The sequence below is a fragment of the Heterodontus francisci genome, chromosome 25 (genome assembly GCF_036365525.1).
Source record: "Heterodontus francisci isolate sHetFra1 chromosome 25, sHetFra1.hap1, whole genome shotgun sequence".
Taxonomy (NCBI): domain Eukaryota; kingdom Metazoa; phylum Chordata; class Chondrichthyes; order Heterodontiformes; family Heterodontidae; genus Heterodontus; species Heterodontus francisci.
Genome location: NC_090395.1, coordinates 64332476 through 64359374, shown reverse-complemented (window position 1 = coordinate 64359374; position 26899 = coordinate 64332476). Strand labels below are relative to the sequence as shown.

General features: G+C 44.2%; 1 protein-coding gene across 3 annotated transcripts in view; it reads right to left on the bottom strand.

Annotated features, from left to right (window-relative positions):
* LOC137383939 (solute carrier family 41 member 1-like) overlaps nt 1-11911 on the bottom strand; it is a 62185-nt gene extending 50274 nt beyond the window's left edge. Inside the window, exons 1-2 of one of the 3 annotated variants that reach the window (XM_068057360.1) lie at nt 11811-11911; nt 10346-11160 (exon numbers count right to left, since the gene is read on the bottom strand). In XM_068057360.1, coding sequence (XP_067913461.1) covers nt 10346-10843 — 498 coding nt within the window. In that variant the 5' untranslated portion in view covers nt 10844-11160; nt 11811-11911. Of the gene's footprint in view, nt 1-10345; nt 11161-11479; nt 11784-11810 lie in introns of those variants that run through there. The other 2 variants (XM_068057358.1, XM_068057359.1) reach the window with 2 other exon arrangements.
* Between the last annotated feature and the right edge of the window lie 14988 nt (nt 11912-26899).

Sequence of the window (26899 nt, the reverse complement as noted above, 5' to 3'; positions counted from 1 at the left end):
GCTCAAGCTTGTCCTAATCACAAAACCACACTGAGCAAAAGGAACAGGAAGCCTGGCTAATTGGCCCTATCTCAAGCAAATGGCACTGAGGCCAAATGTAGAGGTCCTGTCATCACTGCAATGAAATCATCTAACATAGACCAGGGACAAAGGTGGGGCTTTCTTGATCTGTAGGACACTGTTCCATAGTAGACAGAAATTCTGTTAGTTGTTGCTACCAGGATTATGAATCTTACCCCACAACAATTACAGTTGTAGAGATTGGGGTTCCAATATACAGGGAGAAGAAAAATGCAGAGCCACTTTTACTTTAAGCGTTTCCATGAAAGTAAAAAGGGCCATAAATAAGTGAGCAGAGGAATAAGAGACAACACTATGAACACTGCAATCGGACGATCAATTGGTACAGTATCCGCATGGCAAAATTGCTCCGTATCCTTGGCCACTTCAGATGAACAACATCACAGCTCAGCTTATGGTTTAATTTCACAACAGTAAAACTTGACCAAGATGCAAGAGTGGAATCTGCACCTCATGCACAGAGCCACAAGATATTCTATATTTGGAACCTTTTTAGGCCAGCAACATGCAAGCTACAGAAACAAAAACTATGCTGTCTAATTTGCATGAAGCTCTCTGCAGGCCCACATCTTGCCCCTGCGTAGACTGAAGCACTGAGTGCTGCCAACATTCATACAATGCAAATTCTCAACAGCTGTCAAGTCAGTGCATTTAATACCACATTAGCCTATTCAAGCTGGGAAAATTATTGAAGCATTGCAGGTAGAAATACAATAAGTCAGTTTCCAGTTTCTCTATTTTGTTTTTATTCAGTATCCATGATTTGTCATGACATAAACAGCATTCATAGAATTGTACAGCTCATTTTGGCTGTGCCAGTTCTTTGAAAGAGCTATCCAATTAGTCCCAAGCCCCTGCGCTTTCCCCTTACCCTTGCAAATCTTATTTTCAAGTATTTGTCCAATGCCCTTTTGAAAGTTATTATTGAATCTGCTTCCACTGCCTTTGCAGGCAGTGTATTCTGAATCACAGCTTGCTGCGTAAAACATTCCTAGCACAGGAGGAGGCCATTCGGCCTGTCATGTCGGTGCCAGCTCTCTGCAAGAGCAACTCACCTAGTCCCACTCCCTGGCCTGTTCCCTGTAGCCTTGCAAATTTTCTCTTCAAATAATTGCCCAATTCTGTTTTGAAGGCCTCAATTGAATCTGCCTCTGCCACACTTTCAGGCAGAACATTCCAGATCCTAACCACTCACTGTAAAAGAAAAAAACATTTTTCGTCATGTCACCAATCACCTTAAACCGGTGTCCTCTGATTCTGGATCCTTTGGCTGATGGGAACAGTTTCTCCCTATCTATTCCGTCCAGACCCTTCATGATTTTAACACCTCTATCAAATCTCCTGTTAATCTTCTCTCCTCCAAGGAGAACAGTCCCAGGTTCTCCAGCTTATCCATGGAACTGAAGTTCCTCATCCTTGGAAACATTCTCGAATTTTTCTACACCCTTTCTAATGCCTGAACATCCTCCTGAAAGTGTGGTGCCCAGAACTGGACACAATATTCCAGTTGAGGCTGAGCCAGTGTTGTGTACAGGTTTATCATATCTTCCTTGTTCTTGTACTCTATGCTCCTATTTATAAATCCCAGGACCCTGTATGCTTTATTAATTGCTTTCCAACCTGCCGTGCCACATTCAATGATTCGTCCACATGCCCCCACACCCCTCTGCTCCTACACCTCCTTTAGAATTGTACCCTTTAATTGACAATGCCTCTCATGTTCTTCCTACCAAAATTAATCACTACACACTTTTCTGCATTCTCTCATCTCCCCTCCGGTTCTTCTGCCAACTGCCTTAAATCAGTGTCCTTTGATTACTGGCCCTCCTGCCAGTGGAAACAGTTTCTCCCTATCAAAACCCCGTTTAATTTTTTAGCATCGCTATTAAAATCTCCCCATAATCTTCTCTGCTCTAAAGGAGAATAATCATAGTTTCTCTAAACTCTCTAGTATTCTCAGCAATACATTTACTACTTCTTCACAGTTCAAATCAGTAGACTATGCTGTACTGGTTTTTAATGATGCATTACATATAATGTATTTATAAAAAAATCTAAAATATTCAGAGAAACTGCTGGAAAGCAGTCAGTATGTGAGGAGAGAGCATCAGTTGTAACAGAACGGCGGCACAGTGGCTAGCACCGCAGCCTCACAGTTCCAGCGACTCGGGTTCAATTCTGGGTGCTGCCTGTGTGGAGTTTGCAAGTTCTCCCTGTGTCTGCGTGGGTTTCCTCCGGGTGCTCCAGTTTCCTCCCACAGCCAAAGACTTGCAGGTTGATAGGTAAATTGGCCATTATAAATTGCCCCTAGTATAGGTAGGTGGTAGGGGAATATAGGGACAGGTGGGGATGTGGTAGGAATATGGGATTAGTGTAGGATTAGTATAAATGGGTGGTTGATGGTCGGCACAGACTCGGTGGGCCGAAGGGCCTGTTTCAGTGCTGTATAAATAAATAAAACAGCTGAGGGGTAGGATGTGAGCCTGGTGAAGAGGTTCATGCAAACAGAAACTTTAAAACCACATGTGAGAGGTCTAACCATCTTTTGATGCGCTGATGATGAAGAGTCAATACCGGAAACATTAACTTATCTATACTCTCCACAGTGGGATGTGTTTTTGACATTTTGTGTTTTTGTTTAAAACTTTGAGCATCTGCAGTTTTTTTTTTGAAGTAACATTTACATAGAAGCTGATCTCTGACTGTGATTTGCTTTACTGTCAGCACATAGCGTCACTGAGCAAAGAAATAAGTTTTGCCCCATTTGTTGACAAGATACAGAAATGCCACACAAACAGATTTATCATTTATAAACAAATTACTTCCTTTGGTCTTCCTTTCCACCTACAAGTGCTTAAAACTCAAGTTTGATACCACTTCTCCACAGACCTAGCACTTTCCCCCTGCTCTCCACTGTTGGTGAGGCTTTGTACTGTGGACCTTGGCTCTGCATCTAGGCTTCTCGATAAACTACGCACTATTTGTGGAAAGAGAATTCATGCCAGATTCTCCTGCTTTCAATCATGTGCTTCCAAAACATTGCCAAGAATAAAAACGCAGGCCTCAAAAAAAAATTAAACAAAGTACTTGTCGTTTTTATCAACTGGACACAAAAGGCATGCAGGCCTGGCCAATGAGTAATACATCAGCTCACCCAAAATTACTTACTTTGTAACAAAACCCTTTTCTCTTCTGACTGAGCTGGTGAGAATGGAATTGGTTGTCCACAAATATAATTGCAGTAACAATGCACAAAATGACTGTGGGGGTGAAATTAAATGGGTCTCAAAAACTGTTAGCATTAGCCTCCCAATTGTGTTATTTCCACTGTGCACATCTGTCCTATCTATAAAATGTGCAGTTCAGCTATTGAAATTCAAAGAGGCTGTACCAGGATATCGAGTGACTATAGGGGAAACCGCAAGGCCTGTGATATTTCTCATTTGGCACTCAAGTCCACACTATGTGATCAACTGTGTCTATTTTTCCCCCCACTCTCCTCTCCTACAACAGAAGCTATCCTCTCCTCCAATACCATTCTAGAATTGGTATGGGCACATGAAACCCATATGGAGAAATACTGCATGTATTACATAGTTGAGGTGCCAAATTCACAAGAGGAATCATGGACTCAAACATATATACAAACAAACCAACGCACACAAAACACGATGGGTTGAATGGCTTACTTTTGTGCTGTCAACTTCTATAACTCATTAAAAGGAAAATTCTGTAATTAAAAAGACCAGATTTTGCAGAGAGACAAAGAAGAAAATAGCACAACAAGTGAACAAGAACTTTTGCACCATCCACTCAAAATTTTGGAAATCATCAATCTTGGACAGTATGTTGGAGAAATCAATCTGATACAATATTATACGGTATTAGTGGTTATAGACCTGCCACTAGAGATGTGGTAATGAATCCGGAACGTCACAAATGCACATTAGGAAGAGCAAAGGTAAACAAACCCAATGATAATATTGGATTAGGAATTGCAAATAAAACCTCATCTCTTATTTGGGCAGAATATTTGCACTAGATGGGCTCATTTCTACAGCTTAGAGATATAATTTTCCACTATTTATTTTTAAACTAAATCATCAGCGTCCTTCCCAACCATGTACTGTAATGAAGGGTGGAGGAGGAAAGAGAAGGGGAAAGATGAAGGCAGAGAGCAAAAATACTAGAAATTACTGTGAATGGAGCAGTATATCAGTGTCATAAGCTTCCCTGTTGTGACAACTGCCCAAAAATCTTAAAGACCCTCTGCAGACAGAATTGGATTTGAAAATTAATGCATTATGTTTTATGGTGACAAGGAAACAGATATTCTGAGAGTGTAGACAGGGTCAGTGGCTGAGGCAGGAGCCACATCAACATTCAGGATTAGCTTGGACATGCAGATGAGGGAAAGGGGATGAAGCGATAAGGGAAGAGGGTGGGTAAATGTGATTAGGACTATTTGCTCATAATTGGGCTGAATGGCCGGTGTCCGTGTTTTAACTTCCATGTATATCTCCCGATTGGCTCATAGCTCTGCTGCAGGAGCAAGCACAGAAACTGTGATTGCATGCTGCCAGGATGTGGTTTTTGTGATACCTTACAAAGAGAAAGGAAGCAACTACATTGTTTAACAGAGAGTTTTGATAAACATTTGCTTTTAAAGCAAAGGGGATCCAAGTGGGTTAAATCTTATCCAGGGGGGAGGCTAAAGGTTCACCCTAACCATCCAGCTATCAGTTCCTGAACCACTATTGTGGCCATCTCAGACTTTAGAAGTAAAATTACAGATCTTTAACCCAAGGCAAAGAACTTGTCTTATCATTTTGTGTCATCCGTGGCTCAGTTGGCAACACTCTCCAAGACAGAAGGCTGTGAGTTCAAGTCACTCTCAAGAGACCCGAGTACATAATCTAAGCTGACACTCCAGTGCAGTACTGAGCAAGCACTGCACCATTGGAGGCACTATTTTTTGGGTGAGATGTTAAACTGAGACTCCAACTGTGCTGAGGTGGATATAAAAGATCCCATAGCACTATTTCGAAGAACAGCAGGGGAGTTCCCACCCCCACCTCCCAGTGTTCTGGCTAATATTTCTCCTTCAGTCAACATCATTAACACAGATTATCTGGTCACTATCGCAATGCTGTTTGTGCAGCCTTGCTGTGACTGCTGCATTTCTTACATTACAATAGTGCCTACACATCAGAAGCACTTCATTGGCTGTAAAGCGCTTTGGGACATCCTGAGGTTGTGAATGGTGCTATAGAAATGCAATTTTTTTTTTTGCAATTTTCTATTCTCTGAACTGTTTGTCACTGCAGGCCGACTGATAGAATACAGATTTAAAAACAAACTAAATCTTGTTACATGCACAATCAGGCCAGACCAAAAGCCTACATATGATTACAAACATATACAATGATTAATTAGTCAAGACGGAGAATCACTATAGAACTGTAAGCAAATAAAACTTACAGATTTCCATATTACATAGATGGTTTTAACCACACAGTGAGGCGTCCAAGAGCAGCATTTAACAAACCAATTTATTTGGAGCTTGAAACTTGTCATTTTCTGAGGGAGTGGGAAGTACCTATTGGATGGTTAGAGATTACTAAAAATTAGGAGATATTTTAATGTTTATGGTTCTGGGATCATTTATACTCAACCTGAGCAATGTCAGTAATTCGGATTTTTTTTTATTTCCCGGTCTCTCAGAGCTGCAGATTCATTCAGGCAACACTAACTAAGCAGTTCCATTTGAAACAGCTTCAGATCAGTTTACCCGCACTCCCTTCTTTGAGCCGATCAAGAGATGCCTGGGCATGGGTCATTCAGTACAGGATTCATTTGTGCTCTATGGCAATCAGACAGTTTCTAAAAGAAGCAGATTCATTGACCACATTCAATTGGACCTGGAAACGGTTCCATTTCTACTCTCACCACAGGTCTTGTGAAAAGTCAGACTACAGGGACACTGGAAGTACCAGTGAAAAGTGAATTGCAGAGGAAGGGGTAGATGAGGTGGGGAGGTGGCTGCAAGAGGCAATTTTTGGCATTCTGGCAAATCACAAGCAGCGACATTAAACCTTTAAATCCTCATTATTTTGGATCACTGCTGCTTTGAAAAGTTAAGGCATTCATCTGGCACACACCAAGATTGTACCAGAAAAAAGGTTACACAAGCATCTGAAAACAGATTTGTGTGGCTTCGCATCTCAAGCTGCTGAGTTTTAATGCCCAAACCAGATGGGTGAGTCTCGAGTCCCTGCTTTAAGTCAGGCTGCTACCTCCTGTAGGAAGACTTGCATTTCATTGCGGGAATAGAAGGAAACTAGAAACAGTCTAAGAGAATGATTAAGACTACACCCTGTGAGATCAGCAGCACACAAATGTTCCATTGAGTCTACCCTCAGACCAACCGCCCTGCCCTCAAGAAGAAAACGGCACTAAGATGCAGGAATCCCCCAGGGTAGAACACCTGCAACAAATCTCACCAATATTTGTGTCATACACATTTGTTAAGAAAACCCTCAGGCAGGACACCACCTCGGATGCTACAACTGGAATCTGTTTCCCTGGACTTGGGGAGGGAGAAGAAAAGCTGAGACAGGGTTCCCATTCCTGGAATGAGTCTTGCTTGCTGGAAAGTGGGCGAGGACAGGACGAAGTTCACCGCTCTGCAGTTGACTATCAAATCAGCACTCACTATCCGAGCTCGCGTACAAAGAGAAACTTGGTATCAGCATTTCTGGAACAAGTGGAATTGAAGCCCAGCCCAAGACATCAGGAAAGGAGCAGAAATTCCGGAGGAATTAATTTTGCAATTCATGTCGACAGGATACTGATTGTGCAGCTTTCTTTTTGAGCAAGATCCTTATTTATCTTCAACGATTGTACATCAGAGGGTAGGTCATTACAATTCTGCTTCATTGGAAGAGTTATTGCAAATTTATCAAAAATCAGAGATCATTAGAATGAGAGAGGGTGAAAGCAGGTATAACACTGGGATCTCAATGAGGGGGAGCAGATTTCAGGTAACTCAACAAGAAGCTGGGACAAAAGCACAAAGAGTATTCATCGTCCCTCAAGGATGTCTCATGAATTGAGCAGTTAAGGTGGCAGGAATGTGTCCAATTCAAGATATTCTGAGAGTCTGACAAAAGCAAACTTTACAAAGGCTTCACTATCCACCTCGATCTGCCAATCCTCGATTCACCAACTCATCAGCCAATGGGAATAGGTTTCCCTGACTTACATCATCAAAACCTCTGATAATCTTGAATTTCTGTTACCAGATCTCTTCTCAATTTGCTCTACTGAAAGAAAAACTGGTTTCTCCAGTCACTCCCCATAATAGTTATACCACTGGAAAATGCTTCTACATATGCTCCATGTCCTTAACATCCTTCTTAAGTTAGAGTACTTCAAACTAAACAATATTCTAACTGCAGGCTAACCAATTATTTTGTGCAGGTAGTCACTTTCCACTGTGGTTGAAGGCAAAGTGTGAACAGAATCTGGTGGTGGTCCATGGATGTTGAGGGGCACCATTGTGTCCTGCTTACAGCCAGTGGAGCTCTCGCGCTGCCCTTACATGTCCAACTTGTGATTTTGGGGATGGGGGCGGGAAAGCAGGGTGTGAAATCTGTAGCCAGAAATTTGAAAAGCTGTGAACCTGACATACAGACAACTGAAAATATAAAAAGGGTGAGTAAAAGGAGCAGTTTAACCACACAATGGGAACACCTAATTGATGTTAGCATTTTCCACTGCATAGTGAAACCACCTCTGGGCTTAAGTCGCTGCAATGGCAAATTTCGTGGTGAAATTAATTTATTTGACTTTTAAGCTCATCATTAACGTCGCACTATATTTACTCTGCAAATTGATGGATTTTTAAAATGAATAATAGCGTATGACGTTAATGTATTATTATGGTATGACTTTACGGCCCTTCGTTTATATTCAAGCACACTGCCCAAGCTAGGGTTCCAAGATTAACGCAGCAATGAATAGGACAGAAGAACAGAACTGGGTACATTCTCGGTCTATAGGCAACAAGCATTTGGGAATGCCAATACAGAATTAATCTCAACCAATACTTTGTATTAATTCTTCCTTTATTCACTAAGGTGAAATTGGACAAAGAAATGCCAAGGAAAATATTAGTCTAGGTTATTGTATTTATTAACATACAGAAAATAAGTAACCTCTTGCCTCTGAAGTAATTCTTCAACTTATTTATAAATGGCAAACTGGCAAAAGGCAGCTCCTTCAGAGCTCTGCTAAACAAACAAAGGTTATATATCCACGCCATCACTAACACTACTCATTTCCACCTCCATAACATCGCCTGACTGTGTTCCTACTGCATCTCATCTGCTGATGAAACCCGCATCCAAGCGCCTTTGTTAACTCTAGACTTGACTCCTGGCCAGCCTCCCACATTCTACTCTCCATAAACTTGACATCATCCAAAACTCTGTTGTCCATGTCCCAACTCACACCATGACCTGCTCACCCACCAACCCTGCGCTCGCTGACCTACACTGGCGTCCAGTAACGCATCGCCTCAATTTTAAAATCTCATCCTTTTCAAATCCCTTCATGGCCTTGCCCCTCCCTATCGCTGCAATCTCCTCCAGCCCCACAACCCTTCTCTAAAGCTGGTCTCAAGCATCTCTGATTTTAATCGCTCCACCATTGGTGGCTGTGCCTTCAGATACCAAGGCCCTAAACACTGGAATTCAATCCCTAAACCTCTCTGCTGCTCTTTCTTCCTTTTAAGACGCTCCTTAAAACCTATCTCTCTGACCAAGTTTTTGGCCATCAGACCCAACATCTCCCTATGTAGCTTGGTGTCAAATTTTTTCTGTTAACACTTCTGTAAAGTGCCTTGGGATGTTTTATTACGTTAAAGGTGTTCTATAAATACAAATTTGTTGCTAGAAGATAATGAATGACATTTTCTCCCAACAAGCCCAGGCTCTAGGCCTCAATTAATAGTCGTCTCTAATTTCAAATGATAATGCAGCATTCTGTTGTTTTGTAAGTTGTTTCACATTCAACACAAACTGGAGAACACAGGAGGGCAATTCTTGACAAGTGGCGTGGCATCTCTCTGTGATGTTGTATTCAAATTGCAATATGTGCCAATCCAACGAGAGAATCCCTTCAGTTGTAGAGTCAAGACACCTGGGTAACATACTCAACAGTGAGTGTGCCACTACTAAATTATGCCCACGGTGATTTTCCAGACTGCTGCTGAAGTAATTTTTCCCCACCAGGATTTCTGCTTATGACAGAATGCCAATACTTAGACAAGATCTTTTCCACATTACAAAAAGGAACAAACTGTACTGGAGTCTAAGGAGAACAACATTTTAAACAGCACATTTAAATCATTATTTTAAAGAGAACACCAACAAGAAGCCAGCTTCAAAAACATTTGTACCTATACTAATTAATTCAAAATTGAATTAAACAGGAGGAGGGGAGGAAAACAGTAAAATTTCTGACAAATTCCTCTGCAAGAGTGGATCTAATGCTACAGATCATTTTTGGAACTGAATTAAGTGGTACAGTAAAATGTCAAACAAATATTACACAGCAAATATCAAAACACTGAACTGAGAGCTTTAACAAATCATTTATCGCATCAGAAAGATGCAGAAACTTGCCACCGAACAGCTTCTTCCTTACAAAAAGGAACAAACGATATTTCACAGTTGCTACTGAGTATAACATGTCCATAATGGTTACATTTAGCGTTACTGGTGGATTACTGCAAGTACAAGTCACATAAGGGAGCTTTTTTCCCTCTGTTCAAGGGGGTTTAGACATTGCACAAGTAAATTTGGAGCCATTTTTATGCAAGCCATGTACGCCCTGCTCATTTCAATTTTCACAAATCAGTTTCAAAGCTATAGTCATTCTTTTGGACATGCAAATCAGACTTTAAAGAAGAAATTACAACATTTTCTTCAGGGAAAAAACATTAACTGAGCACTGCAGTGCTCCAAATTATGTCTACTGCCAAGATTTCACACACTGCCAAGCTGTAGGTTCCAAGTAGAGGACCTTTACATCCCTCTCAGGGAGAAGGCAGTGAGAAGAATGAAAGGGAGTCCTGCTATTTGGCTGTTTCAGAAATGGTTTGTTTGAAGACCTGGGTCCCCTACCTACAATTATTGGTCTGGAGGAATTGTTTGGTGGCACTGGTGGCAGAGCCACACAAAAACATACACACACTTACCTGTACAATATCTAAGACCATTCCAGCTGCCACTGTCCCAAAGCCTGCCAGCAGGAAAGGGAACACAACCTGCAGTCCAATGGAGAAAGAGGTCTCTTTAAAGGAATCATGGCCCCGACTTGGATCGTTGCTGATATCATCGCTGTCGATACTCTGACTGCCATTCTCCAGAAGGGCGTCTTCCTCCCTCAAACCCTTGGCATTTGCACGGGAGTCTCTCACTACAGCCTCCACCCTTTCACCCTGTTCTCTCTCCTCTGTTAAATAGTCCGAGCTCTCTGTCTCCACAAGCTCCTTGGAGGAACTAGGAGTTATAGAAATGGCAAATTCATCAGCGCCGGCAACTACAGGGTAGACATTTCCATTGGCATGGTAAAGTGGGACAAGCTCTTTCTGTTCCGTGGAGTTAGACATTGCGTATTCACAATCTTTGGGATACCATAATGTGTCGCCTTGTTTTCTTTCCTCCTGATGGGTTTCAAATGTTAACAAGTTCATAAATGTTTGTTCCCCCTCCCCCCAAAAAATAAAGGTAAGCTAAGCTCTGTAGTTTTTAAAAAAAAACAGGTCAGAAAACTGAACTGTAAAATTGAGGTTATAAAATCCTTTTCAGCTTCTAGCTCCCAAATGGAATTGGCAGAACTGCATTTCCGTCAGAATCCAATCCCCAAGAGCCGCTTCATGATGGAAATGTGGCACCTTTACAACACGTGGCAGAAAAATCTTCCAGTGGAGCAACGAGAAACAGTGAGGGCGAGCGGACTGTTCCAGTGGACAGAGACAGTCTGACTTGAGAAATGGTTACAAGCTCGCTTCTGTGAATAGAAAAAAAAATATTAAAATCTCATTAAAACCACATCTTTGGGGAGAGGAAGGGGGGGGGGGAGGCAAGAGAGTTAATTTACGTTTTGCTTCAATCCAGTCGATCATTCTCTCTGGGAGTCAAGTCAGGAAATGACTGTTGCAGAAAAATAAAAAGGCGGTCAGCATTTTGACCACATTTACCCTCCGTCCGCTCCAATAATAATAATAAAAAAATTGGGACAAAAGATTGGATGAATAGACAAAAATAAATTCTCTACTGACACAACTGGGCAAAAAGAAAAAAAAAGGAAATCAACTTCCAATTGTTACCTGAACGGTCAGTTCACCCTTTTTAAAGAAAATGTTTCCTCAGGATCAAATCTAGAGAATCAAACATTTTCTTAAGGCTTCCTCCAGTTGGCAAACACTTTGTAAAGTTCCCTCCTGCCTGTGACAGGAAAACAGAAAAGCACCGATTGTGCTGCGCTTTACCCTGTCAGCTTCAAGCCGGCTGCCTGGTTTGAGTGAAGCCTCCCACAGTCTCCGCTTACTGTGCCTCTCTTGCTCCTTCCTTTTGGGTTTTCTCTCCTGGCCCCCACCCACGCCCAGAGAGGGGGAGGGAGAGAGACACCTCGTTCCCCTTTGCGGGTTAAAGTGTTACCTGGTGGAGGATGGGCGGTGCTGGCAGCCGTAACTCATTAACCGGCGGTTAAGTCAGCAGCTGTGTGAGCGAGACAGGGGGGCCGCCCCGGCAGCTTCTTCCTCTCTCTCTTTCCCCCCCACCCACCACCTGTCCTCAGTCCGCTCCGTGCCGCCCGCCCGCGCATCCCAGCGGCATAACCTCCTCGCACCGCACGGCGGAAGCGCCGCCGCCAATGACATCATCGGCCGCCAGTCAGAACGCCCGGCCGCCGCTGGGCGGAACCGCTTGCGTCATTGAAGGACAGGCCGCTGGACCAGTCAGAGCGGCAGATCCGGGAATAAACGCTACCCTGCCTCCTACGTCATAGAGGATTGGAACTCCATGTATCCGCGAATGTCGCAAATTGGTTCAAGTTCCTCTCTTGGCAGCAAGGCAGAGGGACTGCGAGGATTGGGATTCATGATTGTAAACCCCATTTAAAATATTACTTTTAGAACAATTTTTTTTAATGGTTGGCAATTTTAATAATGAGCTGAGTGGCTCTCACTCTAAATGACTGAGGACGAGTCTGGTTGGTATCTGCACCATACAAACATTTAGGGCACAGAAGAAGACCATTTGGCCCATCGTGTCTGTGCCAGGTCCGGAAAAAGGAGCTATCCAGTCTAAGATAAAAGGAAAATACTGCAGATTGAGCAAGAGAACAAAAGGGAAGGTGTGTGATAGGGCAGAGGGCAGGAGAGATTAAATAACAAAGCTGTCCTGGGACAAAGGCGAAGTGTGTGTTCATGCTTGTGGTGAAATACAAAGCATTAGTCCAGAGAGAGAGCGTTAATCTCCCATGGAATAATGAGCAGCTCTGTCGACATGAAAGACAGGCACCTGGGTGGCGCAGTGGTTAGCACCGCAGCCTCACAGCTCCAGCGACCCGGATTCGGTTCTGGGTACTGCCTGTGCGGAGTTCGCGAGTTCTGTCGTGTGGGTTTTCGCTGGGTTTCCTGTTTCCAGTTTCCTGCCACAGACTTGCATGTTAATAGGTAAATTGGCCATTGTAAATTGCCCCTAGTGTAGGTAGGAGAATTGAGGGGACGTGGTAGGGGACATGGGATTAATGTAGGATTAGTATAAATGGGTGGTTGATGGTTGGCACAGACTCGGTGGGCTGAAGGGCCTGTTTCAGTGCTGTATCTCTCTATGACATGGTTAAAAAATAAAATCCAGTCTAATCCCACCTTCCAGCTCTTGGTTCTTAGTCCTGTAGGTTATGGTGCCTCATGTTTATATCCAATTTTAAGGTTACATTGCTGGATCTGCATCTGTGCTGGGTTCAAGTCTCTCCAGGAGCTGAGGATAAAAATTAAGGCTGACAATCCGGTGCAGTACTGAGGGAGTAGTACACTGTTTGAGGTGCTGTCTTTCAGATGAGGTCAGACTGAGGCCTCATCTGCCCTCTCAAGTGGACATAAAAGATCCCATGGCACTATTTCAAAGAATAGCTGGAGTGTTATCCCTGGACTCCGGGCCAACACTTATCCTTCTATCAACATCACAAAAACAAATTATCTGGTCATTATCATATTCTGACACTACAACAATAACTACACTTCAAAAGTACTTCATTGGTTGTAAAGTGCTTTGAGGTTGTGAAAAGTTCAATATAAATGCAAGACTTTCTTTCCTGATATTAAAGATATCAAGGAATATGGGGATAGTGTCAGAAGATGGCATTGAAGTAGATGATCAGCCATGATCTAGTTGAATGGCAGAGCAGGCTTGAGGGGCCGAATGGCCTACTCCTGCTCCTATTTCCTCTATTCCAATATTTATTTATTTCTGTCTCCCCTTGCCTGTAAGAAGCATGTAGAAAACAAAATTAGACAAAGGTAATATTGAATTAACAAAAAAAGCAAATACTTGTGGAAATGAATATATTAAAGAGTTGGCACAAAGCTTATTTATTTATTTTTTATTTTATTTAGCGATACAGCACTGAAACAGGCCCTTCGTTCCACCGAGTCTGTGCTGACCAACAACCACCCATTTTATACTAATCCTACATTAACCCCATATTCTCTACCACATCCCCACCATTCTCCAACCACCTACCTACACTAGGGGCAATTTACAATGGCCAATTTACCTATCAACGTGCAAGTCTTTGGCTGTGGGAGGAAACCGGAGCACCCAGCGGAAACCCACGCAGACACAGAGAGAACTTGCAAACTCCGCATAGGCAGTACCCAGAACTGAACCCGGGTCGCTGGAGCTGTGAGGCTGCGGTGCTAACCACTGCGCCACTGTGCTGCAAACATACAATACTGTAAACTTGCCATATAATCTTGCATACTTGATTAGAAATACAGATGCACTCTCCTCTCTGCAGTTTGGTGGAATATTCCATTACCAAACTGAAAAGGACCAGGACACTCCGGTACAAGATGATCAAAGATTAGGTGCCCGAATCGTACTTCAAAATAAAATGGCTATCATTTTTTTTCATTCATTCATCGGATGTAGGCGTCACTGGCCAGGCCAGCATTTATTGCCCATCCCTAATTGCCCTTGAGAAGGTGATGGTGAGCTGCCTTCTTGAACCGCTGCAGTCAATTTGGGGTAGGTATACCCACAGTGCTGTTAGGAAGGGAGTTCCAGGATTTTGACCCAGCAATAGTGAAGGAATGGCGATATAGTTCCAAGTCAGGATGGTGTGTGACTTGGAGGGGAACTTGCAGGTGGTTGTTGTCCCATGTATTTGCTGCCCTTGTCCTTCTAGTTGGTAGAGGTCGCAGGTTTGGAAGGTGCTGTCTCAGGAGCCTTGGTGCATTGCTGCAGTGCATCTTGTAAATGGTACACACTGCTGCCACTGTGCATCGGTGGTGGAGGGAGTGAATGTTTGTAGATGGGGTGCCAATCAAGCGGGCTGCTTTGTCCTGGATGGTGTTGAGCTTCTTGACTGTTGTTGGAGCTGCACCCATCCAGGCAAGTGGAGAGTATTCCATCACATTCCTGACTTGTGGCTTGTAGATGGGGAAAGGCTTTGGGGAGTCAGGAGGTGAGTTACTCGCCACAGGATTCCTAGCCTCTGACCTGCTCTTGTAGCCACGGTATTTATATGGCTACTCCAGTTCAGTTTCTGGTCAATGGTAGCCCCTAGGATGTTGATAGTGGAGGATTCAGCGATGGTAATGCCTTTGAATGTCAAGGGGAGATGGTTAGATTCTCTCTTGTTGGAGATGGTCATTGCCTGGCACTTGTGTGGCGCGAATGTTACTTACCACTTATCAGCCCAAGCCTGGATATTGTCCAAGTCTTGCTGCATTTCTACACCGACGGCTTCAGTATCTGTGGAGTCACAAATGGTGCTGAACATTGTGCAATCATCAGCAACCATCCCCACTTCCGACCTTATGATTGAAGGAAGGTCATTGATGAAGCAGCTGAAGATGGTTGGGCCTAGGACACTGCCCTGAAGAACTCCTGCACTGATGTCCTGGAGCTCAGATGATTGACCTCCAACAACCACAACTATCTTCCTTTGCACTAGGTATGACTCCAGCCAGCGGAAGGTTTTCCCCTTGATTCCCATTGACCTCAGTTTTGCTAGGGCTCCTTGATGCCATACTCGGTCAAATGCTGCCTTGATGTCAAGGGCAGTCACTCTCACCTCACCTCTTGAGTTCAGCTCTTTTGTCCATGTTTGAACCAAGGCTGTAATGAGGTCAGGAGCTGAGTGGCCCTGGCGGAACCCAAACTGAGCGTCACTGAGCAGGTTATTGCTTAGCAAGTGCCGCTTGATGGCACTGTTGATGACACTTTCCATCACTTTACTGATGATTGAGAGTAGGCTGATGGGGCGGTAATTGGCCGGGTTGGACTTGTCCTGCTTTTTATGTACAGGACATACCTGGGCAATTTTCCACATTGCAGGGTAGATGCCAGTGTTGTAGCTGTACTGGAACAGCTTGGCTAGGGGCGCGGCAAGTTCTGGAGCACAGGTCTTCAGTACTATTGCCGGAATATTGTCAGGGCTCATAGCTTTTGCAGTATCCAGTGCCTTCAGTCATTTCTTGATATCACGTAGAGTGAATTGAATTGGCTGAAGTCTGGCATCTGTGATGCTGGGGACTTCAGAAGGAGGCCGTGATGGATCATCAACTCGGCACTTCTGGCTGAAGATTGTTGCAAATGCTTCAGCCTTATCTTTTGCACTGATGTGCTGAGCTCGCCCATCATTGAGGATGGGGATATTTGTGGAGCCACCTCCTCCAGTTAGTTGTTTAATTGTCCACCACCATTCATGGCTGGATGTGGCAGGACTGCAGAGCTTAGATCTGATCTGTTGATTATGGGATCGCTTAGCTCTGTCTATTGCATGCTGCTTACGCAGTTTGGCATGCAAGCAGTCCTGAGTTGTAGCTTCACCAGGTTGACACCTCATTTTGAGGTATGCCTGGTGCTGCTCCTGGCATGCCCTCTTGCACTCTTCATTGAACCAGGGTTGGTCTCCTGGCTTGATGGTAATGGTAGAGTGGGGGATATGCCAGTTCGTGAGGTTACAGATTGTGGTTGAGTACAATTCTGCTGCTGCTGAAGTCCTACAGCGCCTCATGGATGCCCAGTTTTGCATTGCTAGATCTGTTTGAAATCTATCCCATTTAGCACAGTGATCGTGCCACACAACACAATGGACGGTATCCTCAATGTGAAGGCGGGACTTCGTCTCCATAAGGACTGTGCAGTGGTCACTCCTACCAACACAGTCATGGACAGAAGCATCTGCGGCAGGCAGATTGGTGAGGACGAGGTCAAGTATGTTTTTCCCTCTTGTTGGTTCTCTCACCACCTGCCGCAGACCTAGTCTAGCAGTTATGTTCTTTAGGACTCGGCCAGCTCGGTCAGTAGTGGTGCTACCGAGCCACTCTTGGTGATGGACATTGAAGTCCCCCACCCAGAGTACATTTTGTGCCCTTGCCACCCTCAGTGCTTCCTCCAAGTGGTGTTCAACATGGAGGAGTATTGAGTCATCAGTTGAGGGAGGGCTGTAGGTGGTAATCAGTAGGAGGTTACCTTGCCCATGTTTGACCTGATGCCATGAGATTTCATGGGGTCCAGAGTCGATGTTGAGGACTCCCAGGGCAACTCCCTCCCTACTGTATACCACTGTGCCACCACCTCTGGTGGGTCTGTCCTGCCGGTGGGACAGGACATACCCGAGGATGGTGATTACAGTGTATGGGACATTGTCTGTAAGGTATGATTCCGTGAGTATGACTATGTCAGGCTGTTGCTTGATTAGTCTGTGCGACAGCTCTCCCAACTTTGGCACAAGCCCCCACATGTTAGTAAGGAGGACTTTACAGGGTCGACAGGGCTGGGTTTGCCATTGTCGTTTCCGTTGCCTCGGTTGATCTGTCTGGTTTCATTCCTTTTTATTGACTTCGTAGCGATGAGATACAACTGAGTGGCTTGCTAGGCCATTTCAGAGGGCATGTAAGAGTTAACCACATTGCTGTGGGTCTGGAGTCACGTGTAGGCCAGACCAGGTAAGGACAGCAGATTTCCTTCCCTGAAGGACATTAGTGAATCAGATGGGTTTTTACAACAATTGACAATGGTTTCATGGCCATCATTAGACTAGTGTTTTTTTAAATTCCAGATTTATTAATTAAATTCAAATTCCGCCTTCTGCTGTGGTGGGATTCGAACCCATGTCCCCAGAAAAATACCCTGGGTCACTAGTCCAGTGATAATACCTCTATGCCACCGCCTACCCCTACCATCTTTCTGGCTGTGGCTCCAGCCATAGACATAACTTTTTTTCCTATACCAAAAAGGCAGGAACTACTGGCAAGGGCAAGCAAAATGGCTTTGTGCATGCACAATGTGAAGCAATGATCCTCTTTTCCAAGATGAGACCATGATAGGACATGGAAAATTCTGGTGTGGATCTGCACAGGATGCATGCCTGAATGAGCACTGGCCATCAATTTTGTTCCCATCTAACTGACTAACTACAGATTGTTCTACCGACGTGGGTCACTTGGGTTCAGCAATCATCCTTACAGCATAGTAAATAATCAGAGCAGGAAACTTGTTGAACTTTGTTTCCATTTTGTTGCCCACCATCCAACCAAAACACATATTAATGTTGCTTTCTTGGTAATGGTTTAACAAAACTGTAACCTCTTTGTAAAATATTGTTTGAGTAACACCAAGGCATCAGGTTAGAATCTGCCTCACAGTTTTGGTTGGTTACAGGCTGGTTTAGTTGCACTATAAAGGTACACCAAGTTCATCCACTAATACAGAAAAACACTGAAGCAGACATTCTAATTCTCATAGTTTCCACTTAGTTTTTCCACTTTTTAAAAATCACTTTCCTGCACCAGCTATCATTTCACAATAAAACAGTATGCAAGACCAAGAAGTGAAGTGGGTAAAATGGGCTCTCCAATGGTTAGGAACTGCTGGAAGAAGAAATACTAATGTTCATTTAGTTTGTAGACACTTAACATAATGGCGGTGACTTAGACTGTATCATCGATGCAGCTGGACGATCCGGCAGTGACGACAGCAAACTGGACGCTACATCCAGATTCCTAATGGAAACAGTAAAAGATGCCAAGCTGCACGATGTCTTCAGCAAACCTGCAGATGGAGCGCAGCGTAGATACACCTGGTCAAGACCGGACAGGTCTTCCCGTTCCAGGATTGACCGCCCGTTTGTGTCCCGTGCTGTCATGGTCAGATCCACCAACATCAAGCCGGTGTTCTTCTCCGACCATTGCCTCTTACTGGCCGACTGTCACTTACAGGATGACCAGCGAGTTGGCAGGGGGACATGGAAGCTCAATGCTACACTGCTAACCCCAGAGAACGTTGAGGAACTCAAAAGGGATTACAAAGGTAGGAGAACCGTGAACCGTGAAACCCCTCTTTGGGTCTCCAGTTCACTGGTGGGAGGCAATCAAGGAGAACATCAAGAGATTCTTCATCTGCAAAGGGGTTCAGAGGGCCAGACAGAGACAGAGGGAAATGTCCCGACTCCAGAAAAGAATGCAAAATCTGCTCCGGCTGCAGTCGCTGGGGGTCGAGGTCAAGGAGAAGCTCCATGAGGTGAAGAACCAGCAGGCCTCGCTCTTTGCCACGGAGGTCTCCAAGATCATCTTCCGGTCCAGAGACCACTCCATTGAGCAGGATGAGATGTGCTCGCGTTGCTTCTTCTAAAAGGTACACAGAGAGAGCTCTGTGATCAGCAGCCCGAAGGAAGAGGATGGCTCGGTCTGACATACTAAGGATCAGCAAATCCTTTTATGCTGGGCTGTACGACATGAAGCCCACAGACAGCAACGCCTCCCAGTCCTTCCTGTCATCTATCACAGAGGTCTTAGATGACAGCATGAGGGAGAGACTGGACAAGCCGCTAACTCTGAACGAGCTGACAAAGGCCGTCAGGTCCTTCGAGACGAGTAAAAGTCCCGGAGCAACGGCTTACTGGTTGAGTTGTATTCGACCCTGTGGGACTAGGTCGGCCAAGACCTGCTGGAAGTATACGAGAGTATGCTTCTGGCTGGCAACATATCAGAATCCATGAGGAAAGGCATCATCACCCTCATCTACAAGCAGAAGGGGGAGAGGGCAGAAATCAGAAATTGGCGGCCCATCTCACTGCTTAATGTTGACTACAAGATTCTGTCCAAAGTCATCGCCAGTCGGGTCAAGTCTGCTCTGATTCACCCTGACCAGACCTGCACTACCCCACAGGAAGATCTCTGATAGTCTTGCGCTACTCAGGGATACGATCGCCTATGTACGAGACAGTGGGGTGGACACCTGCCTCATCGGCATGGACCAGGAGAAGGCTTTTGACAGGATATCGCACACATACATGATGGACGTGCTCTCCAAAATGGGGTTTGGGGAGGAAATCTGCAATTGGATCAAACTGCTCTACACGAACATCAGTAGCGCAATCTCAATCAATGGGTGGGAATCAGAAAGTTTCCCGATCCAATCTGGAGTCAGACAGGGCTGTCCCCTCTCCCCTGTCTTGTTTGTTTGCTCTATTGAACCCTTTGCTGAGTCTATTAGGAAGGATGAGAGCATAAGAGGGGTGACAATCCCAGGCAATGGAGGCACTCAAGTTAAAATCTCCCTGTACATGGACGACGTTGCCCTCTTCTGCTCGGATCCGCTGTCCGTTTGCAGACTGATGAGCATCTGCGACCAGTTCAAACTGGCCTCGTGAGCCAAAGTCAACCACGGCAAGAGTGAGGCCATGTTCTTTGGGAACTGGGCTGACCGATCCTTTGTCCCCTTCACCGTCAGGTCAGACTACCTGAAGGTGCTGGGAATATGGTTCGGAAAGGTGTGCACCAAAACCTGGAAGGAGTGAGTAGCCAGGGTACACTACAAACTGAGCATGTGGGAGCAGCGATCTCTCTCCATTATGGGTAAGAACCTGGTCATCGGGTGCGAGGTGCTCACGCTGTTGCTGTATGTGGCACAGGTCTGGCCCATATCCCACTCCTGCGTCGTGGCGGTCACCCGAGCCATTTTCCACTTCATCTGGGGATCCAAAATGGACCGTGTCTGGAGGGACACGATGTTCAAACCTCTGGATAAGGGCAGGAAAAATGTACCCAATGTCGCCCTCATCCTGATGACCACCTTCGTGTGCGGCTGCATCAAGCTGTGCGTAGAGCCCCAGTAGGTAAACATCAGGTGTCACTACGTGCTGAGGTTCTATCTGTCCCCGGTGTTGCGAAGGATGGGCCTGGTCACATTGCCGCGGAACGGGCCATCCAGTTGGACCGTGACGTACCACCTATTCTTCGTGGAAAAGTTTCTGCAGAAAAACACCTTTGACCACCAATCCATAAGGCAGTGGTCTGCAGGAATGTCCTCAAGGCCCTACGGGAAAAGGAGATGGCGGATCCTGTCAGATGGTTCCCCGAACAGACTGCCAAAGTCATTTGGCAGGATGCCTCATCACCAGAATTCTCAAACAAGCACCAAGATGTAGCTTGGCTGGTGGTGAGAAGAGCCCTCCCGTCAGACCCTTCCTGCATGCCCGGAGTTTCACCCCCTTCGCAAACTGCCCTCGCAGTGGCTGTGGTGGGCAAGAGACAGTTGCCCACCTCCTTCCAGAATGTGTCTTTGCAAAGCAGGTGTGGAAAGAGATGCAGTGTTTCATGGCGAGGTTCATCCCAAGCAGCTCTGTAACACAGGAGTCTGTGCTCTACGGGCTGTTCCCAGGGACACACACTGAGATGAACATCAACTGCTGCTGGAGGACCATCAATTCCGTGAAAGATGCCCTTTGGTCTGCCCGAAACTTGCTGGTCTTCCAGCGCAAAGAGGTGTCCACGACCGAGTGTTGCAGATTGGCACATTCCAAAGTCCAGGACTATGTGCTGAGGGGCGCACTGAAGCTTGGGGCAGCCACGGCAAAGGCTCAGTGGGGAAAGACCACTGTGTAAGGTCCTCCCACTAAAGTGAACAGAGGGGCTGGATCCATGGGAAACCCCTTGGGCTGTATCCAGAAAGTATGGGTTTGCTGCAAAATGTACATGGCATGTGAAATGAAATGGAAGGGTTGTGAGGCAACTCACTCCTGTATTGAAGGAAACTAATCTCCTTTGCACTCTTTGTATTGTCAACTTGGTGCTGTTTTGAACTGGTTTGTAATGTAATTTTTACAAATTTTTATGAATAAAGTATATTTTGGAAAAAAAAATTAATGTGATGATATTGGAGTTGTTGACTAATTATAGCAATCAATCTCCATAGAGTCATAGAGAGATACAGCACTGAAACAGGCCCTTCATCCCACCAAGTCTGTGCTGACCAACAACCACCCACTTATACTAATCCTACACTAATCCCATATTCCCTACCACATCCCCACCATTCTCCTACCACCTACCTACACAAGGGGCAATTTACAATGGCCAATTTACCTATCAACCTGCAAGTCTTTGGCTGTGGGAGGAAACCGGAGCACCTGGCGGAAACCCACGCAGTCACAGGGAGAACTTGCAAACTCCGCACAGACAGCACCCAGAACCAAACCCGGGTTGCTGGAGCTGTGAGGCTGCAGTGCTAACCACTGTGCCACTGTGCCACCCCAAACAGCACACTCAGAAATGGCAAGAGAAAAACCCCAGTGGAGGAAAACTTTGGGAACTATTGATCAGAAGTCACCTTTTTCCTCCCAAACATGTTACATTTACCAAATGTCATGTCTGCAATTACTCATATTCTATATCCCAAAATGTCATTTTCAGAAAGGAATCTTATCGAATTTGCATTTGAATGAATCAATACGAACTACTTCCACCAATCCCTAGGGTGCTCATTTCTATAGATTGACCACTCGCTCACTCAAAATATTATTTCTGCAGATTTGTTTTGAAATTAGACCCCTTCCAGTGCAGGCCATGTTCTCTGGTTCTACTGTTCCAGACAAGGTGAGATAGCTTGTCATGGTCTACATTATCTAATATCTTTAGAATCCTAAAAAACAATCATATCACGACTCAACATTTTCTTTTCTGTGAGAACATGCCCGATTTACAGAAGTGCCTCTCATAATCCAATCCTTCCCCCTTCAATTATTCAAGTTGCTCTCCTCTGTATCCTTTAAATAGTTGTAGTATCTTTTTTGAATTGGTTCAGCAAATTGGTCCAGTGTATCATAGACATAAGGAAAGATCCAGTTTCAGTCAACACTCTGTGCTGCCTCAGTCTAGGTACCATTAGGAGTCCTCCAATTGCTACACTTCATTGGATCTTAAATGAATTTTATAGTTTCACCTCTATCACTGCATCAGTGAATCCATTCCATGTGTTCAGCAATCTCTGTGTGAAGAACTTCCTGTACCAGTCTTAATTTTTCCCTTTAATATTTTGAAATCAGGTGTCTGAAATCAGGTCCGACCCTGATCACGATCCAGCAAATTCCACTAGAAGTGTTTGAACCTCAGGGAGGATGAGATCAAGCTTGCCTGTATTGTCTCTCATGGTTAGTTAGCCTGCGACACTCACAGTCAGATGAATGTCATACACATAAATAATAGTCACTTGGATGAGGCACTTGTCATCTGTGGAACTGGTCCTTACAAGCAGTGAATGCTTAAGGATAGAATCATATAATAGTAAAGCACAGAAGGAGGCTATTTGGCCCATTGAGTCTGCAACAGTTAGTCCCACTCCCTTGCTCTTTCCCTATATCCTCGCAATTTTTTCTCCTTCTAGTACTTATTCAATTCCTTTGTGAAGCTCACCCTGAATTAATTTCCACCACCCTATTAGACAATGGAAACAGTTTCTCTTTATTTACTCTATCTAAATCCTTCATGATTTTAAACACACCTTTAAAATCTATTTTTAACTTTCTCTGCTTGAAGGAGAACAAACAGCTTCTCCAGTCTATCAACACAATTGTAATCCCTCATACCTGGAACCATTCTATTAAATCTCTGCTGAACCCTATCCAAAGCCTCCAAGCCCTTCCTAAAGTATGGTGTCCACACAAGTTGGGCACAATAGTCCAACTGGAGCCAAGCTAGTGTTCTATATAGATTTAGCATAGCTTCCTGACTTTTGTACTCTATGCTTCTATTTATAAAGCCCAGGATTGGAGGACATTAGACACATTAGTTCAAAATCATGAGGGGAATGGACAGAGTTGAGAGGGAGAAACAGTTACCATTGGCGGAAGGATCAAGAACAAGAGAATACCGATTTAAGGTGATTGGAAAAAAAGCAACAGCAACGCGAGGAAGAACATTTTTGCACAGCGAGTGCTTAGGATCTGGAATGCACTGCCTGAGAGTGTGGTGGAAGTAGGTTCAACTGAGGACTTCAAAAGGGAATTAGATAATAATGTGAAGAAAAAGAATTTGCAGGGCTACCTTGAAAAGGCAGGGGAGTGGGACTAGGTGAGTTGCTCTTGCAGACAGCTGGCACGGACATGATGGGCAGAATGGCCTCGTTCTGTGCTTTAACCATTCTATGATTCATTTGGGGAGGAAAAAACAACTTGTAGCTCTGATCTCTGATGTCTGAAACTGCAGTGCATCTGAGCAATTTCTTATGCTCTGTATTGATGGGAATATACTTGTTTTTTTCCCTCACTTAGTTTTGTCCTCGACTCTCCAATCCTAATGGCATTGACTCCTTGCTGGAGTACAATTCCAAGGGTATCAGTTATCATCGAACATTTAAAGGAGAAGTTTTAAGACAAAGTTTCCATTTTTGTTTTCCCAATATATAGATAAAAAAAACATTCCATGCAGCAATTCTGACTCCATATCACAACATAATCATTACTCCAGAGATTCAAGGAGCTAAGATTTATGAATAGCTGACAGGATGAACGATAGAAGTGATTTTCCTGCTTCTTTCTTTTGGGCCTCCTTATCTCGAGAGACAATGGATATGCGCCTGGAGGTGGTCAGTGGTTTGTGAAGCAGCGCCTGGAGTGGCTATAAAGGCCAATTCTGCACTGCACCAGTAACTACACTTAAAAAGTACTTCATTGGCTGTAAAGTGCTTTGGGATGTCCTGAGGTTGTGAAAGGTACTATATAAATGCAATCATTCTTTTTTGCTTTTGCTGAGGTATGTTGGAGCCACTGTAAATCCACCAACTTCTGAATAATATAGAAAAAGACTGTTGAATAGTGATTTTGTTTTGCACAAGTGAAGGGGTGTCAGCATCGTTGCATAGTCACACAATAATTGAAGGCTTCACTTTCCAGCTATTTGAAATGGGTTAAATGGGTTCACAGACCTGAAACATTAACTCTGCTTCTCTCTCCACAGACGCTGCCAGACCAGCTGAATTTTTCCAGCACTTTCTGTTTTTATTTCAGATTTCCAGCATCCGCAGTATTTTGCTTTTATATTAAGGAAATTATGTCTTCATTTCACTCTCTAACTTGCTGCCAGTACTAAATTATCTCCACTGTCCAGGCATGACACCTTGCATTGAACACCAACAAATTACAATTGAACAATCTTTAAAGCATATACCAAACGAAAAAGAAACCCAGTCATTCCCTGGTCTAAGATTTGGTTCAGGAGCCACAGATTAACCAAAATGGGTGGTCGAAGTCGTAGGTGGTTTTAAAGTTGTTTATTAAGATGCAGCAATTTAAATATGATGATGCATAAACTAATTACACAGAAAAGACATATGACCCAGAACAGGTTGAAAGGTTTACCGATTCCAGATCGTATAGTGGGGCAGAACGGTGGTGCCAATCTTCCTGACAGGATAAGGCAGGTGAGTTGTTGGTGGTCGCTTTGGTCCTCGGGATTCTCAGCCTTCTTGAGCTAACCAAAGTGTAGGCAGAAGCCAGCATCAACTCTACTTTGGGAAGCTCTTTTTCTCTCCTTCTGTCCAGACAAAACTATTTCTCTCCCGAGCACCTGTTTATATACTTTATTTTTAAGGGCTGGTGGGTGTCCCATGTCAATCACTTGTTCAATACCTAGGTTCCCAAAGTAAACCCCTCCCATGCCCATCACTCCACCCCTGAAGTCATCTTGTGCCTATCCCTTGCTATATGCCATTTGTAAACTTCTGTCAGACACTTGTCCAAAGAGGGTGTCAAGCTCCATCCTATCAGCTTTAGGAATGCCTTGTTTCAGAGCCTGTGCTAGAGTTATGTCCTTGACAAAGATAATAGGCCTATGCCGTCCTATGTTTGACAGACCGACAGACTGCTATGGAATCTTCCATAATAAGAGAAAGAGCTATTTCTATAATATCCAATTAATTTTCTTAAGGATTTATAAGGTTATTAGACAGCCATTTCTTACAGATCTCCCCACCTTGAAAAGCAAATATCCTTACTGACTTCTCACAATTGGCCCCTGACTAACCTAGCTATTTCTAAGTCATAAGCTAATTTTCCTAACTTCTCAATCACCGTGGGTATCAAAATTATCAGAATCATCAACACAAACCCTTGAGCTGCCACCAAGAATAAATGTAAAAGCTTTTCCAGTAAAAATTATAAGGTTATTAGACAGGTAGATAAGGTGGTTAGGAAGGCATATGAGATACTTGCCTTTATTTGCCGAGGCATAGAATATTAGAGCAGGGAAGTTACGATGGAGCTGTATAAAATGCTAGTTAGGCAACAGTCAGAGCACTGTGTACAGTTCTCGTTGTCACACTATAGGAAGGATGTCATTGCACTGGAGAGGGTGCAGAGGAGATTCACCGGATGTTGCCTGGGCTGGAGCATTTCAGCTATGAAGAGAAACTGGATAGGCTAGGGTTGTTTTCCCTGGAGCAGAGAAGGCTGAGGGGGGACCTAATTGAGGTATACAAAATTATGAGGGGCATAGATAGGGTAGATAGGAAGAAACGTTTTCCCTTAGTGGAAGTGTCAATAACCAGGGGGCATAGATTTAAGGTAAGGGGCAGGAGATTTAGAGTGGATTTGAGGAAAAACATTTTCACCCAGAGGGTGGTTGGAATTTGGAACACACTGCCTGAAGGGGTGGTAGAGGCAGGAACCCTCACAACATTTAAGAAGTATTTGGATGAGCACTTGAAATGCCATAGCATACAAGGCTACAGGCCAAGTGCTGGAAAATGGGATTAGAATAGATAGGTGCTTGATGGCTGGCACAGACACGATCGGCCAAAGAGCCTGTTTCTGTGCTGTATAACTCTATGACTCGATGACATGTGATTACTATTTACTTAGATTGGTACTCCTTAACTGCAGATGATCTCACTCAATTCTAAATTATTGGCATATCATAAATAAATGTGGTTCAAACAAAATATTATGCATGGACTTAAAAAATTCTCCAGTTCTCTGTTCACTTGTGGATAGTTTTTGCTAAGTATTAGACCTAGCCTTCAATTTTCTTAATCCAGATTTCATATCCCTCATTACATTAATTTTACTCCCGCTGACAGGTACCAGTGTGTTTAATTCTGTTCTGATTATTTTAAAGTCAATTTCTCTATGAAGTATGTGTCACTGCCTTGATGATTTAAAATGTTGTCTCACTCTACCAGCCATCATAACCATCTCCTGTTGAGCTGTTATCAAGCAGTTGAGCATGTTTGAGACC